At 41.9% G+C, this 16,982-nt stretch overlaps 1 protein-coding gene and 1 long non-coding RNA gene across 3 annotated transcripts in view; one reads left to right on the forward strand and one right to left on the reverse strand.

Moving 5' to 3' along the window:
• HEATR3 (HEAT repeat containing 3) overlaps positions 1-16,767 on the reverse strand; it is a 55,161-nt gene extending 38,394 nt beyond the window's left edge. Inside the window, exons 1-7 of one of the 2 annotated variants that reach the window (XM_072827119.1) lie at positions 16,472-16,758; positions 16,181-16,353; positions 14,420-14,507; positions 11,845-11,957; positions 9,753-9,862; positions 6,580-6,720; positions 4,289-4,566 (exon numbers count right to left, since the gene is read on the reverse strand). In XM_072827119.1, the coding sequence (XP_072683220.1) occupies positions 4,289-4,566; positions 6,580-6,720; positions 9,753-9,862; positions 11,845-11,957; positions 14,420-14,507; positions 16,181-16,353; positions 16,472-16,609 (1,041 nt within the window). In that variant the 5' untranslated portion in view covers positions 16,610-16,758. Of the gene's footprint in view, positions 1-4,288; positions 4,567-6,579; positions 6,721-9,752; positions 9,863-11,844; positions 11,958-14,419; positions 14,508-16,180; positions 16,354-16,471 lie in introns of both variants that reach the window. The other variant, XM_072827120.1, reaches the window with a different exon arrangement.
• Positions 1,834-5,266, forward strand: LOC140633932 (uncharacterized). The gene is made up of 2 exons (XR_012031526.1): positions 1,834-1,972; positions 2,791-5,266. It is a non-coding gene; the product is annotated as an uncharacterized lncRNA (long non-coding RNA).
• Positions 16,768-16,982: the final 215 nt, after the last annotated feature.

Below are 16,982 nucleotides of genomic sequence, written 5' to 3' on the forward strand. Positions count from 1 at the left end.
CCCTCTGCCTGTGTCTCTGCCTTTCTATGTGTGTGTCTATCATAAGTAAATAAGTAAAATCTTTTTAAAAATTAAAAATTAAAAAACATTTATGTAAGACTGAAGAAAGGGGGAAACACCTGGGTGGCTAGCCAGTTAAGCATCTGCCTTGGGCCCAGGTCATGATCCCAGGGTCCTGGGATCCAGCCCTGCACCGGGCTCCCTACTTAGCGGGAGCTTGCTTCTCCCTCTCCAACTGTTTGTGCTCTGTCAAATAAATATATTAAATCTTAAAAATAAAATAAAATAAAATAAAAATAAACTGAAGAAAGGGGAGAACTTTCTTCTGGAACATTCCATATTAATTATGGGAATAATTAATGTGAACTTCTCAATTACTAGTCTTAAAAAGGGTTGTAGAAATTTATGTGACCTTAACTCTTAAATTACCTATGAAAAGTGAAATAGCTACATTGATATTCAGATAGTGTATAGGCTTAAAAAAAGTATCTTTTAGGGATCCCTGGGTGGCGCAGCAGTTTGGCGCCTGCCTTTGGCCCAGGGCACGATCCTGGAGACCCAGGATCGAATCCCACGTCGGGCTCCCAGTGCATGGAGCCTGCTTCTCCCTCTGCCTATGTCTCTGCCTCTCTCTCTCTCTCTCTCTCTCTCTCTGTGACTATCATAAATAAATAAATAAATATTTTTTTTTAAAAAGTATCTTTTATTGTTTGAATGTTTCTGTCTCAACAGGCTTCTAATTGTCCTTTTAATGCATGTGAAATATTAATTAATATTATTATTATTAGTGTATTAATCCATTAAATACACTAATTTGGAATATTTCAGATTACTTGGATATCTCATTTCCTCAGATTTACTGGGTCAAAGAAACGTCTGAAGATCCTGGGATGTGTCCCTATTTTCCTTTCCAGAATGTTCACGCTGATCTATAATCCTCTAGCAACTTCTTGTGCAACAATCTGACTCCCATTTTGAACCATGTTCAAATTATTATTTTTAAAGGTTTTTTTAATTTACTCATGAGACACACACAGAGACCTAGGCAGAGGGAGAAGCAGGCTTCATGCAGGGAGCCTGATGTGGGACTCGATCCCAGGACTCCAGGATCACACCCTGAGCCAAAAGGCAAACGCTTAAACGCTGAGCCACCCAGCGGTTGTGTGTTCAAAATTATTAAAAAATAATAAATAGGGGCACCTGGTTAGCTAAGTTGGTAGAGTATGTGACTCTTGATTTCAAGATTGTGAGTTCAAGGTCCAAGCTGGATGCAGAAATTACTTAAGATCAATAGCAATGATAAAATAATAAAAATAAATTTAAAATAAAATCATTACTAAAAGATAATTATTTTTGATAAGATGTATTTTAAAGCAAAGTGTTCATTTAAAAGATGTAGCTTGAGGGGCATCTGGGTACCTCAGTTGGTGAGGCATCTGCTAAGGGTCCTGGGATTGAGCCCTGCCTGCATTGGGCTCCCTGCTTAGCTGGGAGTCTGCTTCTCCCTCTTCCTCTGCCATTCCACCTGCCTGTGCTCTCCCCTTTCTTAAAAAAAAAAAAAAAAAAAAAGATGTAGCTTAGGAATCCCTGAATTTTTTTTTTAATGCTGGAAAGAACATATATAAAAATTATTCCTATCTGCTTTGTGTATGATATTCAAGAAAACATTTACTAGAGTTGACTCAAAGCTAAATAAAGACAAGCTCTTGTGGAGTTCTCATCCTCTTGAGATATATGAAAACCTGGCTCAGAAGAACCCTGAAATTAAGTTCTACTTCTTTAAAGAACTCTCCTGCTCAGAACTGTTCTGCTTCTTATTGTCATCAAACAATCATAAAGAACCAATCTCGATGAAATATTATGACATCTGAGATTTGCTTCAAACTATTCAGCACTGAGAGGGGAGAGGAGGAGGGGAAAGAGACAAAATAAAACAGACTATGATTTGATCACTGATAACTGTGGAAGCTGGGTGAGTGACTCCTCTTCTGCATATGTTAAAATAACAACCTGGATTGGTTCTTTCTTTTACATATTTGTGATTATACCTTCTTAAGTAATGCAATTAAAGGTTTTGATTCCAAAGGCCTCCTGCACCAGCCCTTGGGCAGTGGGAAAGACCAGAGCCTTCCATTACATTTGTATTCTGGGCACATACCAGCATGATGTCCAGCACCCTACTGGCACTTAAACATTGGCTGACTGACCCGCATGTTAATCAATCCGATCTACTCAGCTATGCTAACAGACTTTAAAAAGCAAGCTTTTGTTATGAGAAAATGCTGCATTTTATAAGCACCAATGTTCTATTTTTAAATAATATGAAGGAAAGTAAATGCTTGAACGGTTAATGATCAGTACTTTTTGCCCATGCCACCTCATCTTGCAGTCCTCACCTTCTCCCTGGAAAGCAAGGCTGAAGAGGGGGCGGAAATCAAAAGTGCCACTCTCCCCCTCCCCACAAGGGATTTCAGATACTTCAGAGTTCCCGAACAGCCCAACTGCGCTCTCCAGTTCCACCGATGGGAAATCGGCACAAACACTGTACACATCAATTAATTGGGACAATCCGTGCCATGCCACCGCCACAGGGCCTCCAAGCCCTAATCCGTCACATCCTGCCTTTCCCTGGGGGGGAAACCACGTCTGTCCCAGATCTGTAACTTACCCTTCCCGTAACAACTGCAGAGAAAATATTGCTAGGGTTCTTCAGAAATACCCCTTTGGGAGGATAAGGCTCACAGCTCTGCCTTTGCCTACCTTGTCTTACTGATTTTCAATTCTACTCAGACTACAGAACAAGGACTAAATTTGGAGTTCAAACATGCCTGCCCGCACCAAAAGGGGTGCTACAATTCTGAAGCAACTTTGACTTGCAAGCAACTCAAGGATGAGGCAGCCTCTTCATCTTTACATGCACCCGCCAGACTCAACATGATGCTATGCACCTAAGGGCTATCTATCCACGGAGGCTTGGAAAACACTTCTAACTACAACATTTTGATTTCATTAAAATACCACCAATTCATGCTTTACAAGACTTTGTGAATCCAGGAAAGAAGGACACCGTTATGTCTATTTTCAGGTATATTCCATTTAAAGAATTCTTATATTGGGCATAAACTTGTCAAAACTCTGACCGAAGACAGCTGTCAGGTTCAGTTCACCATATGTGGGTCTGGAGAGAACCTGGAACCGCAGAAGGCCTGAGAGGAAAGGACCAGTACTCCTCCAAGTCAGACTCCGTCATCTCTCTTCCAAAAGATGTCAACAACCTAACCCATCTCTCTGCCACTAGACCACCTAATGACAGTAACCTGCTTTCACCACACTGTTCCTATACCATCCTTCAAGGCAGCTAGTTGTTCTGTCCACAAAGCCTTCTCAGACAATCTTTCCTTCTCCTCTCCCATCAGGGCTATCCAGCCAGCGTGCCTCTCTATGCAAACCACTCCCTCAGAAATCTGTGCACAGCCCTACCCTGCTCTTAGCAAAAGCATTGTAACATGTCCTAATTATGTGTCTGTCCTCCTAAGACAGATAAGGTCCCTGAAGACAAGAAAAATGTCTTAATCATCTTCTCGTGTCAGCATTCAGCACAGTGCCTGGCACACAGCAGAAACACAGAAAATGTGCATCTGAATGAATAGAGCCAAGTCGCTGTCCTCCTGTCTTCCCAACTGCTTGCGCTCCTCCTTGGGGGGAACATTTTCCCAAAGTATGGCTCCATCTCTGCTGACCTGCTCTGCTAAAATGTTCCCTTCCCTGCACCTGAGCTTGCTCTTTTACACCAACACGAGTGTGTCAGTGACCCCTAAAACCACCAATTCTCACAAGCACCCAACCTTCTCTGCTCAGCAGCAGTGGGCTAATGAGGGCTGAGCTTGCTATTTTGATAAGGATAAACATTAACATAAAAGAGACAAGAATGCAAAATAAAAACTCCTTCAGTATGAAGACAATCTGGTGGAGAGTGTGTAAATGAAGAGGGGGAGACATAGGAGTTAGGAAGATGACTGAATGGTTCTCAAGTGTCACAAAAGTAGTGGTCTCTCCCCTCTTGGAAATCTTCCGTGGAAAAGTCTCATTTTAGACAAGAGATGTTTGCTCCCCCTTTGGGAATAGATTTCTAACATTGCAAAGAGAGCCAATGGGGAAACATGATGGATTGTTACTGAAATTCACTTTATAATTAACTGTACTGTGACAGTGTTGTACAAAGCTTAGGATACTTATTGGAAGAAAATAGCTATATTAATCAAGGCTTGCAAGCATCAATCTGACTTACTGGAAGCAAATCTGAAATGAAGGTTTTCCTTCTGACTTTTCTTTTGTGCGGAATCTCTTCCATTTCATCATCTTCCATCAAAGCGTCATGGTTGGCGCTCCCTAGTATGTCCTCTGTCTCTGCAGCGGCTTCTAACCTCTGCTTTTCGGCCTCCTGCATTCGGATTACTATCTCACCAGCATCCAGGTCCAGAACTTCAGACAAGATCTTCAGTATGGCATTTATGATTTCTGCCTGACTCTTGGATGGAATAATGTCCTTTAGGTTCCAAATTGTGCCTGAGGGGAAAATGCACATAAGCACAAAGGACTTGCCTGTGAAAGCTTGTATTAAATACAGTTTCTGCAAGATTGGTTCTTTTAAGCTCAGGTGTAATTTCAAAAAAAGAAATCCCAAACCCTCTGCCTGTGTTCAGTTTTTATTAAATGTCAAAAAGAAAGAAAGAAAGGAAGAAATAAAGAAAAAGAGAAAGAAAGCAAGCTTTGCACAGAGGCAGCTCCCTTTATTACAGTCCTGCATAATCATCTCTCTTCCTTGACACACAATGCCTCTCGTACACACCGCACAGCAACAGACAGAGAGAATACTGATCAACTTTCACATGAAATGACAAATGAAGTTGCCTCATTCTTTCATTTTAACCTGAGCTGCCCTCTAGGCAGTTTCTTATATTCCAAGAGAGGAATGAAATGCACTAAATTTCCAAGGTCTCATGGACAAACCAAAGAGTAGGTTCTTGGTTTTTTGCTAATTTATCAAAAGAGAATAGAAGCTACTATTAAGTAAACAGACAGATGAAAACAACAACAAAAAAGCCACTGTAAAATAAAAATATATCCTGGATATGAACTCAAAAGAATTGAAAGCAGGGACTTAAACAGATATGTGTACACCCATAATCACAGCAGCATTACTCAATAGCCACTGACCCAAGTTCCCATCTGCTAATGAATGGTTAAATAAAATGTGACACATACATATAGGGGAATATTATTCAGCCCTTAAAAAGGAAGGAAATTCTGACACACCCTACAACATGGATGGACAACTCTGAGGACATTATACTAAATGAATTAGAGTTGGTAGAGCATACAACTCCTGATCTTGAGGTTGTGAGTTTGAGTCCCACGTTGGGTGTAGAGCTTACTTAAAAACAAAAGTTTAAAAATAATAAAACAACTGAAATTAGCCAGTTACAAAAAGAAAAACACTATATAATTCTACTCATATGAAGCACCTAAAATAGTCAAATTCATAGAGACAGAAAGTAGGGGTGTGAGGAGGGGAAATGGAGAATTATTCAACGTGTGCAGAGTTCCACTTCTGCAAGATGAAGAGTCCTGGAGATTGGTTGCACAACAACATGAATGTACTTAACATTACTGTATGCTCAAAAATGGTCAAGATGGTAAAGTCTATGGTACATGTATTTCATGTATTTCACTACTTTAAAAATCAACAGCACTCAAAACCTTACCTCTGCAAGGGCAAGAGGAAGATATATACAGAAAAAATATAAATTACCCACTACTCAACAGATCACCAGGTTATTTCTTATCTTTACATCTAGGAGATATAAATCCCAAGGAGAGTGGGATGCCTGGGTGGCTCGGCAATTGAGCATCTGCCTTCAGCTCAGGGTGTGATCCTGGAGTTCCGGGATCAAGTCCCACATCGGGCTCCCTGCATGGAGCCTGCTTCTCCTTCTATGTCTCTGCCTCTCTCTCTGGGTGTCTCACATGAATAAATAAATAAAACCTTAAAAAAAAAAAGTGAGTGGTCATGTCTTAGATGCCCAGAGTCCATTTCTGAACTCACTGGTTCAGAAGCAAGAGAGGATCTTGAGAATAGCACTTCTTTATCTGTTGACAGTAACTTGTTAAATTGAAGAGAAACCTAGAAGGCTCCACAACTATGCATAACCTCTTTTTTTTTTTAAGATTTTATTTATTTATTCATGAGAGACACACACAGAGAGAGAGAGAAAGAGGCAGAGACGCAGGCAGGGGGAGAAGCAGGCTCCATGCAGGGAGCCTGATGCAGGATTCGATACCAGGTCTCCAGGATCAGGCCCTGGGCTGAAGGCAGTGCTAAACCGCTGAGCCATCAGGGCTGCCCTGCATAACCTCTTGAATTAAGGATCTCCACATAAATATTACAACTTTCAGTACAGATATAAGCACAGAAGGTCCTGATGTGGTGAAAATGAATGAATGATTGAATTTTGGAATCCATCTCTACCCATTACAAATTACTAAAAAAGCACACTATGGCCTATAGCTAAATTTTACCTGCCACTAATGTCTTTAATAGAATGTAGTCCATGGAAGTGACAGGAGAAAGCATTGCTGATTCCAGTACATGCAATGCTGGGGCACTGAAAGATTTCAGCAGCTCTGGGTTATCTTCAGTCACTGTCTGCAAACAATATGCTATAAAGATAAAAATTAAGACACAAATGAATTCTGCTAGGATAATTTACAACAATTTAACTCATCAGAAAACATTTGCAACTTTTTAAAAATTTTGTATTCAAATTCAATTTAGTTAAAATATACTGTATTATTAGTTTCAGTGGTAGAATTTAGTGATTCATCAGCTGCATATAGTATTCAACCCAGGCAGGGCTCATTCCACCACGTACCCTCCTTAATGCCCATCACCCAATTACCTCATCCTCCACACCCACTGTCCCTCCAGCAACTCTCAGTTTGTTCCCTACAGTAAATAGTCTTTAATGGTTTGCCTCCCTCTCTGTTTTTATCTTATTTTTTCTTTCCCTTCCTCTATGCTCATCTGTTTTGTTTCTTAAATTCCACTTATGAATAAGATCATATAGTACCTGTCTTTCTCTGACTGACTTATTTCACTTAGCATGATACCCTCTAGTTCCAACTAAACATTTGTATGTTTATAACTTCTTCAGACACAGGTGGCTTTTGTAAAATAGGTATGTTTTACTTAAAGGACGGTACATGCAAATGTGGCTCCTCAGACTATCAGTGTAATGAAAGATTTTTTCTTTTCTTTTTAATTTCTAATTCTTTACAGAATTATTCTTTTACAAAATACAACTTAAAAGGCTCTTAGATGTTGTGACAATGTGGAATTACTAATGAACATTTATAAAGGTTTCTCCTCAATTTCTGTATGTATCAGGGACTAGTAACAAAGAGTCTGGGGGCCAAAGGCCAGCACAGGGACAACACTTAGCAGGCTTGGGTACATTCTGGCTTCCTTTAAATTCAGTATGATCTTAAAAGTTAGGGCTATTTCTGGTGAAGCAGTATTCCTTTAAGAAAAAAAAGTATTTTACATAAAACTATGAGTAAATGAAGAGATGGCTATGATCTCTTCAGTGCTTAGCTCCTTCCTTGCATTAAAACAAGACCATGGATTACACTTTGCAGATCAGAAATAACTAACTGAAAGTATCAAAACAACTGGTATTGCCTTACAACTTTGACAGAAAAATCTCTAAAACACAAGAGGAACCAAGCCCAAATGTGTTTTTCTTAGTGTATTCCAAACAAATCCATTTCTTTCCAGTCTCAAAATTTCACAGCTGATCCATGCCCACCCAAATTAGTCAAAATACATGCTACTGCTGTGATCTAGTTTAGTTCCCCAAATGCATTTGTATACAAATCCACATACACGCATATATCCAAATGTAATTTTTTTCATTAAGAGACTGATTAAATTCACTTTAGCAAAAAGCCAAGAGAAACTATGGTTGCTACCATAAAGACAAGACCTAAGAAAGCCATGTTAATATATACAACAGAATCTCAGAAGTTCACTTTACTGTATGTAAACCTTGATTTTCAACCCAAAGTAATTTGACACTTGTTTAAAAACTCATGAATCAAAAAAAAATAAAATAAAAATAAAAAAATAAAAAATAAAAACTCATGAATCTAGCAAAATGCAGAAAGAAAACATTATACAATGCAAAATTACTTTAATCCTTTATTAGAGAAAAATAAATTTTAAATAAATCTACAAGACTAAAGATACAAAAACAGAAGTGAGGTTTTTCTTTTAAAAGCTATTAACTGGGATGCCTGCATGGCTCAGCAGTTGAGCATCTGCCTTTGGCTCAGGGCTTGATCCCAGAGTCTCGGGATCAGAGTGCCACATCCAGCTTCCTGCATGGAGCCTGCTTCTCCCTCTACCTATGTCTCTGCCTCTCTCTGTCTTTCATGAATGAATAAATAAAATCTTTAAATAAAAAATAAAAGCTATTAACTAACTTTTGTGAATGTCCTTAATTGTAAAGAAAAACCGTCTTCTGAGATTAAAAGCCACCTACCAATTTCCTAGTTCAACTGTTTTTAAAATCCACATTTATTCATAAATCGCCCTTTTGCCAAAGATTTCATTTTGAGAAACTGATTTTTCAATTTTTCCCAGTAGTATTCATTCCACTGTTTTTTTCTCCTGTTCCCTTAAAAGTATATATTAGAGTCAAGAGAAGCATCAGTAAAGGGAATACACTTAGTCCATGCCAGGAGAAATGCATAATTAAATAAAAGGACAGCTGGATGCCTGGCCATTATAATGGGAAGAAAAGAAATGTTTTTCATCAATGATTTCTCCACTCTCCCCAGAGTTCTGCTGAGCCACCCAGCCTCCAGTCTGTCTCTCCAAATGGACAAGGGTTCCCCACTATGGCTCCCTATGCTCCATACCACACAGAGAAAACGTGAGGGAGTCAAGGCAGCTGAAGCTGCCAGACTCTACTTCCCCTCTCCCATAGAAGGGAAGCAGGCCTATGTGAAATTTCAATCACTTATGTTCCTCTCAAAAAAAAAAAAAAAAAAAAAAAAAAAAGCACAGGTTATCCGTTTTCTGCTGGGAGTATGAGACAGTGGTACAAGACATTTAAATAGGGATCCCTGGGTGGCACAGCGGTTTGGCGCCTGCCTTTGGCCCAGGGCGCGATCCTGGAGACCCGGGATCGAATCCCACGTCGGGCTCCCGGTGCATGGAGCCTGCTCCTCCCTCTGCCTGTGTCTCTGCCTCTCTCTCTCTCTCTGTGTGACTATCATAAATAAATAAAAATTAAAAAAAAAAAACAAACAAACAAAACAAGACATTTAAATAAGTCTAGATTCCAATTAACTTTGGCTCAGAGGCCAGGTAGTTGTGGGTTACTGTTTCTCAGTAAATGGGAGATGAATGCTTCAAGAATTAATAAAGCCTTCTAAGGATGGTAATATACTAGAAACCGCACCTGCTCACATAATTACCTTCCTCCCTTTCAGAGTGAAGAGCAGGAAAATTATGTAAGTATTAATCACAGATTTTAAAAGATTCAGAACAAACAGAACTCAGTTACACATTTACATATAATGAGGGGAAAAAAATCACTTCTGTAGAATAAACATGCTGTGTTGGAATAAAAATTTTTGAATAAGGCCACACATACTTAATAAATCATCACTTTTTCTTCACTTACCTACTGAAATAGCCAGGTCAACATTGGTGGAAAACCTACTTAAATACTTTAATACAATCTCCAAACACCCTTCTTTGTTGAATATAGATACTGCTCTACTACTGCATTCACTAAATTGAAGGGGGAAAAAAAAGTTTTACTATTCACATTTGAACATTAAGAAATCAACCATAGAAATTCATGAAAAGATAAATTAGGCTTTATAAAAGAACCCAAGAATTGGAGTCAAACACCCGCCATTTTTATAGATGAAGAAACCGATGCCCACTCAAATTCAATACACATAAACAAAACTGGCTTTCTGTATTTTTATTTCTATCACAGAACATTTTAGCCAATCCCTTACCTGCAATGTCAGTTTCCTTTACGAGGCTGGAGCCAGGAGAGATCTTAGAAATCATTTACTTCTATTCCTCACCCTATACATAAGGACATCCAGGCCCCAAAAGGTGAAGTGATCTATCCAAAGATCACACATTTTGTTAGTGGTGGTTCCTAAAGTCTAGCCTACTGTTCCTTCTACCACGTAACAGTAAGTTAAAGCGAGGATAAAAGACCTCTATACTTATCATACAAAAGGCACAAATTTAAAAGAAAATAAAACTAATTTTATACATTCCTTCTAGACTGCTATTATAATTTCAGTAAGCATGACCTGCAGTCTGCAAAAGAGAAATTACTCTAATACATTTGAAATTACACTGTCTTTTAACAAAAAAGTTAGAATTAATGTTAAGAATGTTATTAATATAAAAAAAGAATGTTATTAATAAACATACATACCAAATATAGGGTAAAAAGAGCTGATTTTAATAATCTGATCCATGTTTCCAGAGGAGAGTATTTCTCATAATCACATTTACATGATACACTAAAAGAGCTGACCAGATTATTAAACAGAATTGACTAAATTATAAAATTCAATTCTTTTATCTAAAGTATTTTCTGCCAGTCTGTCTACCTATTTGATTACTACAACACTATGAGCCTACCCTCAAGATGCCCACAGGAAATTCAGGTATAGTCAGGAAGATAAGGCATTCATGCGTTAAGGTACCTGCAGATATATTCATGTGCATGATATATACAATTTAAAATATGAAGTATAAAACAAAAATGTGAAGAGCTAGGACAACTGGAAATGATATAGACAGGGCTCATAGGCATTCAGGAAAGTGAGTATGGAGAGTACTTTTACAGGCTCTTTTCAAAAAAATTTTTTTGACTTTTTTAAATTTCTAAGTCCAACAATTAAATAAGTTAAAGTCATCTGGTGCACAGAAAAATGTGCCCACCGGTTCGCTCAAATGTCACCTTCTCAAATCTGATCTCTCCACTTCTTCTAATGGAATGCATGCACTAGTTTGAAATGATACCACAGGCAAGTTCAGACGGCTATGTGGGCAGTTTTTCAGGATCCAACTTAGTCCTGCATTCTAAGATATACCTGTGTTTTTAGGTCAGAAGTTATCATCACTGCTGACTGGAAAATAAGGAAATTGGTAGAATCCTGCTAGAAAAGTAGGACATAAAATTGAGTAGAAACAAGTAAATCCAGATACTGTTGCTAGCATTTCCATTCCTAACAGCAAGCCCACTCAGCCCACCACCGCCACCATCATCAAGAGCACGGCCTCCTTCCTACAGGGGCCAAGGGAGCTCTTCCTAGGCATCTACTTCCCTGTCAAACAGTCAATGCCAGGGTAGAGGAGTAAAGCACCAGCCAAGGGCTGTGGCCCCCGTCTCATTCATCTCATAGGCCAAAGCAGCTACCACTCAAAGGCCTGACCAGCTTTAAGACAGTGACTGCTTAAGGTTATGCAGGTAGTGGGGAAGAGCCGGGGTGCAGCAGGTGATAATGACCACAATTCCTCTTATTTCTGTCAGCAGCAATGATTGGAGAGAAGAGTTCTAAAGCAAAGAAAGATGTAATGATGCGCTTAGGAGGGAGGGGTGATCTTAGGTCACTTGAGACTACCTCCTACCAAGCATTAACATCAGGGTACGGGGGCCCACCAAGGAGAACAGAGGCTGCAGTTTAACAGAAAAAGCAGTAACCTGAGTGGTGCTGTAGCAAGAGGCTATTTCTTACCATATATTCCACAGCACGTTCATGGCCTCATTGGCTATGTTCTCAATAGAATTTCTGTTCTGATCTTTTTTTTCCTGTGGAGACATCTCATTTGAATCCAGGCCAGCACTACACTGTAACCAAATATCATGATTAGCACCCTAGTTCAAAAGAATAATTAAACAAAAAGGCTAATGATAGTGAAGAATCACAAAAACTAAACATCAGCAATTATAGTGGTTAACGAGCTCATCAAATTCTCATAAGCAGTACACTTCCCACAATCCTGCTCTTTTCTGGCAAGAAATACAGCTGAAGTTCACAAGTCACTATACAAACTGGATACAAACCATTTAACATTTTTAAATTTAAAATTTATATAATGTATTTCATCTAATGCAATAAAGATAATAAATCAGACACAGAAAGGGGACATGCACTACTGTCTCTACAGTGCCTTCTATGCGGAAAACACTACTCTAAGCACTTTAAGTAATTTAATCCTGACAACACACCTGTGAAGCAGATGAACTATTATTCCCAATCGTCCACTACAAATAGGAAACTGAGGTACAGACAGATTGCTAAAGCAGTAGCTTAGCAAACTCAAAGCTGGGATTCTGATCCAGGGATTCTGGCTCCAAAGTTGGTGCCTGGTACCACTGCGGTACTGGCCCTCGACCATAAGCCACAGTCCCCACTAAAGTAGGGCTTCTCAATCTCAGCACTGCTGACACTTCGGACTAGACGATTCTTTGTTGTGGGGGTTGACATGTGCATTGTAGGATGTATAGCAGCATCCTTGGATCCTTGGCCCCTACCCACCTCATGCCAGTACCAACACCTACCCTCAGATCAAAAATGTCTCCAGACATTATCAAATGTCCCCTGTGGGGCAAATCACCACCAGTTCAGAACCAATGCTCTAAACAGAATAAGATTGATGCCTTTCACCAAAAGTGGATATTCTTTATGAAGATTTAAGTAAAAAAAAAAAAATTTTTTTTTTTTTTTTTGTTTTTTAATTTTTTTTTTAAAGATTTTATTTATGGGACACCTGGGTGGCTCAGCAGTTGAGTGTCTGCCTTCAGCTCAGGGTGTGATCCTGGGGTTGAGTCCCACATCGGGCTCCCTGCATTGAGCCTGTTTCTCTCTCTGCCTATGTTTCTGCCTCTCTCTCTCTGTGTCTCTCATGAATAAATAAAATCCTTAAAAAAAAAAAAAAAAGAATCGGACACTTAACCGACTGAGCTACCCAAGTGCCCCAAGTAGAACTTAATCCCTAAACTACATCATGCAATAAGGTTGGGATGATACTAAATTTTAAAATTTAATGTAATCTCCATGGCAAATTATGCCTCAGGTTTCTCATCTGTAAAACAGGAATACCACCTTTCAAATAGGACTGCTGCAAGGATTGAATACTAGGGCAGCCCTGGTGGCACAGCGGTTTAGCGCCACCTGCAGCCTAGGGCGTGATCCTGGAGACCCTGGATTGAGTCCCACATCGGGCTCCCTGCATGGTGCCTGCTTCTCCCTCTGCCTGTGTCTCTGCCTCTCTCTCTCTCTGTGTCTCTATGAATAAATAAATTTAAAAATCTTAAAAAAAAAGAATTGTTATTAAAAAAAAGGATTGAATAATACATAAAACACCATCTGACACAAAAATAAGCAATCCATAAAGACTAATTATTTTAATTTATAAAATTTAAGGTCTAGGGACGGCCTGGGTGGCTCAGAGGTTTAAGTGTCTATCTTTGGCTCAGGGCGTGATCCTGGAGTCCCGGGATCGGGATCAAGTCCCGCATCCGGCTCTCTGCATGGAGCCTGCTTCTCCCTCTGCCTGTGTCTCTGCATCTGTCTCTGTGTGTCTCTCATGAATAGATAAAAATCTTTTAAAAAATAAATAAATAAAATTTAAGGTCTAAAGGAATTAGTCTATAGTATTAGGACGGTCTTTTCCAATTAGCATATAAATATAGGAAAAACAAAATAAGAGATTGATATTAATGATGAGAAATCAGTGTTTCTAGGAAAAGAAATCAAATTTCCATAGAATGTTTGGAGGAAGACAAAATAACTAATACCAAAGCCCTAAAAAATAAAATAAAAATAAAATAAAATAAAAAACTTTAAGTGTGGGGGTGCCTGGGTGGCTCAGTTAAGCATCTGCCTTCAGCTTAGGCCACGTTTCCAGATTCCTGGGATTGAGCCCCACCTTGGCTCCTTGCTCAGTGGGGAGCCTGCTTCTCCCTCTCCCTCAGTAGCTCCCTCTGCTTGTGCGCTGTCAAATAAATATATAAAATCTTTTTAAAGAAATCTAAGGGGATCCCTGGGTGGCGCAGCGGTTTGGCGCCTGCCTTTGGCCCAGGGCGCGATCCTGGAGACCCGGGATCGAATCCCACATCAGGCTCCCGGTGCATGGAGCCTGCTTCTCCCTCTGCCTGTGTCTCTGCCTCTCTCTCTCTCTCTGTGACTATCATAAATAAATAAAAAAAAAAAATTAAAAATATTAAAAAAAAAAAAAGAAATCTAAGTGTGTATACAAAAAGCTACAGTTAAAAACTACCATGAAGATGCTCTAAAAACCACATACCTCTTTCAGCAGTGCAACCAGAGGAGTCATGATATCCTTAGTCACCATGTCATCACAAACTTCAAAACCTCCACAAGCACTGAGATTTCTACACAAAGAATTTAAAATATGTTTTTCTCAGAGCACATGTCACAAAACACTTTAAGCTCTCAAATTAATTTCTACCTGTACTTAAGGTTTTCCAGATGAAAACTGCTTATTATTTCTGTAAGATGCTGCAGAACCAATCCACAGATTTCCATCTGTTCTGATCCTTTCTCTACATTAACAACTTAATTTTGAAGTCTGAGATAATACACAGGTATGTGGCTACAGGGGCAGTAGAGGGGAGAAGACGATTCCTAGTTAATTCAAACAAATCACATCATCTTATATGATGGGATCTTTTCTTGGGATCAAGACTTCAAGGGCAGCAAGGGTGAGGCTTAATGACAGGCCCCCAAGCAACCATGGATTAACTGAATTTTAATTGGGAAGACCCTGCTTGCTTGCCTTCTGAGTGCACAGCACTGTGCCAGGCATTGAAGATACGGAGATGAATCAGCTGTCCCCACAACCTTCCAGGAGTTCTCAGCATGTCTAAGATTCAGGGAGAGGATAGGGCTTCCTACATGCAGTTTCCTCCAGCATGTGGCTAATCCCCATCCCTCCTTTATGGTTTTCTTCCCTGAACCCCCAGTTATATCCTCTTATAGCACCCTCCATAATTATCATTGGCTGTAATTATACACTTGTGTGATTAATTTGGTTAATGCCGGTCTTCCTCAATACTGTAAGATCCACTAAGGTCAGATATTGTGTCTGTCTTGCTTACAAACGCATGCCCACAGCCTAGCCCATTGCCTGGAGGACATAGTAGGTACACAAAATATACTTGCTAAATCAATGAATGAAACATAATGTAACAGCTGCAAGAACTGCAAATATTAACTTCTACTCTTACCCCCTCTACAGTCCATTCTCTGCACAGCCACCAGAGTAGCCTTTTCAAAAGGTAAATTAGATCAGGCCACTCCTGCTCAAAATAGGCCCTTTAGCGCTACCACCAAGTCCCTGTCCATCTCTACAACCCCATGTCCTGTGATACCCACGTCTACTCTGTGCAGCCACACTAATCTTTCTGTGCTTTCACCATGCCAAGCCCTCTGCTGCCTCACTTCTCTGCTGTGCCCGCTGTCGGGAATGCTTTCTCCCTGGATTTTCATGTCTGGCTCCGATGCATCAGGTCAAGTGTCATCTACAGATCAGAATTTAAAGTAAACTTCCCACCTCCGGCTCATCATCCTCTTGGTATTCTCCACTGCACTTCTTACTATCTACTATTACCTGTTTTACCAGTTTCCTAGTCTCCTGTCTCCTCATCAACATGGGTTCTCTGAAGGCAGGGATCTCGGCGCCCTGCTCAAACCCCCTGCACCTAGAACGCCTGCCACGTACACCGGGAGAGCTCACGGAACCTCGGGACTCTGGAGGGTTCTTGGAGAGAGCCTAAAGTAGGTGAGGCTCTGCGGGGGGGATCTGTTGGCCAGATGGCTGCTGCAGCTAAAGCAGCCAACCGGACAGATGGAATGATGGAATGCGTGTGGCCCGGGCGGCGTGGGTTGCTCTGGAGTCTGCAGCCTGAGTTCAAATCCCCGCTCTGCAAACAGGAGACCCTGGGCAGTTGTGGGCGTGCGGAGCTGCCGCAGGCAAGGGAACTGCGTGGCACCCGCCGGGCGCTGGCTGGCCCCCGCGACTCCCCCCACCCCCCGCCCCGCTCACCTCAGCGCGCCGGCCGCCGTCTCCCTCACCGCCAGGCTGGGGTCCAGCAGCAGCGGCCCCAGGCGGCGCACCGCGTCCCGCCGCGCCAAGCCCGGCCACGCCGGTCGCTGCTGTACCAGCCGGGCCAGCCCCGCGCAGGCGCACTCGCGGACCTCGGCGCTCGGATGCTGGAGCTGCAGGAGGGGAGCAAGTCAGAGGCGGCGCAGAGCGCAGGCGCGGAGGCCGCGGCAGGGGGCGCCGCGCGGCCCCGGGGCTCATCGCGAGACCCGCCCCTCGCAGCCCCCGCCTCACCTTCTCCAGCAGCTCGGCCGCGGGCCCGTCGTCCTCGTCTCCCCCGGTCCCGTTCGCCTCCGCTGCCGCTTCGGCCTGACAGTCGCCCGTAGGGGAGAACTGAGGTCGCTTGAAGCGCTTCGTCCGGCTCTTGCCCATGGCGATGTGCGTTACGGGGGGAAGATCGAGAGCGGAGGGCAACAGCAGGACGCCGCTGGACGGGGGGCAGGTCCTGCTAGCGCAGCGGTCGCGGCGCCACTGCTCAGCCGGCCCGGCCGACGGCCCGAGCCCACATGGGGACGCAGTGCGCAGGCGCGCCGCGTGTGGGCGGGGCGGAGGGGGCAGGCGCGGGGAGCGCGCAGGCGTGATGTGGATGGGCGGGGCCAGGCCTGGACGAGGGGGCGGGGCCAGGCCTGGACGAGGGGCGGAGTCCTGGGTTTTTAACCTGGGAAGGAAAAGGCAGGAGTTTAATGGGACTCCCGCCGGCTGGTGGCATTTGCTGTTGCTGAGCCTTGCCGAACCTTTACTTCCA

Source organism: Canis lupus, chromosome 5 (assembly GCF_048164855.1).
Source record: "Canis lupus baileyi chromosome 5, mCanLup2.hap1, whole genome shotgun sequence".
NCBI lineage: Eukaryota > Metazoa > Chordata > Mammalia > Carnivora > Canidae > Canis > Canis lupus.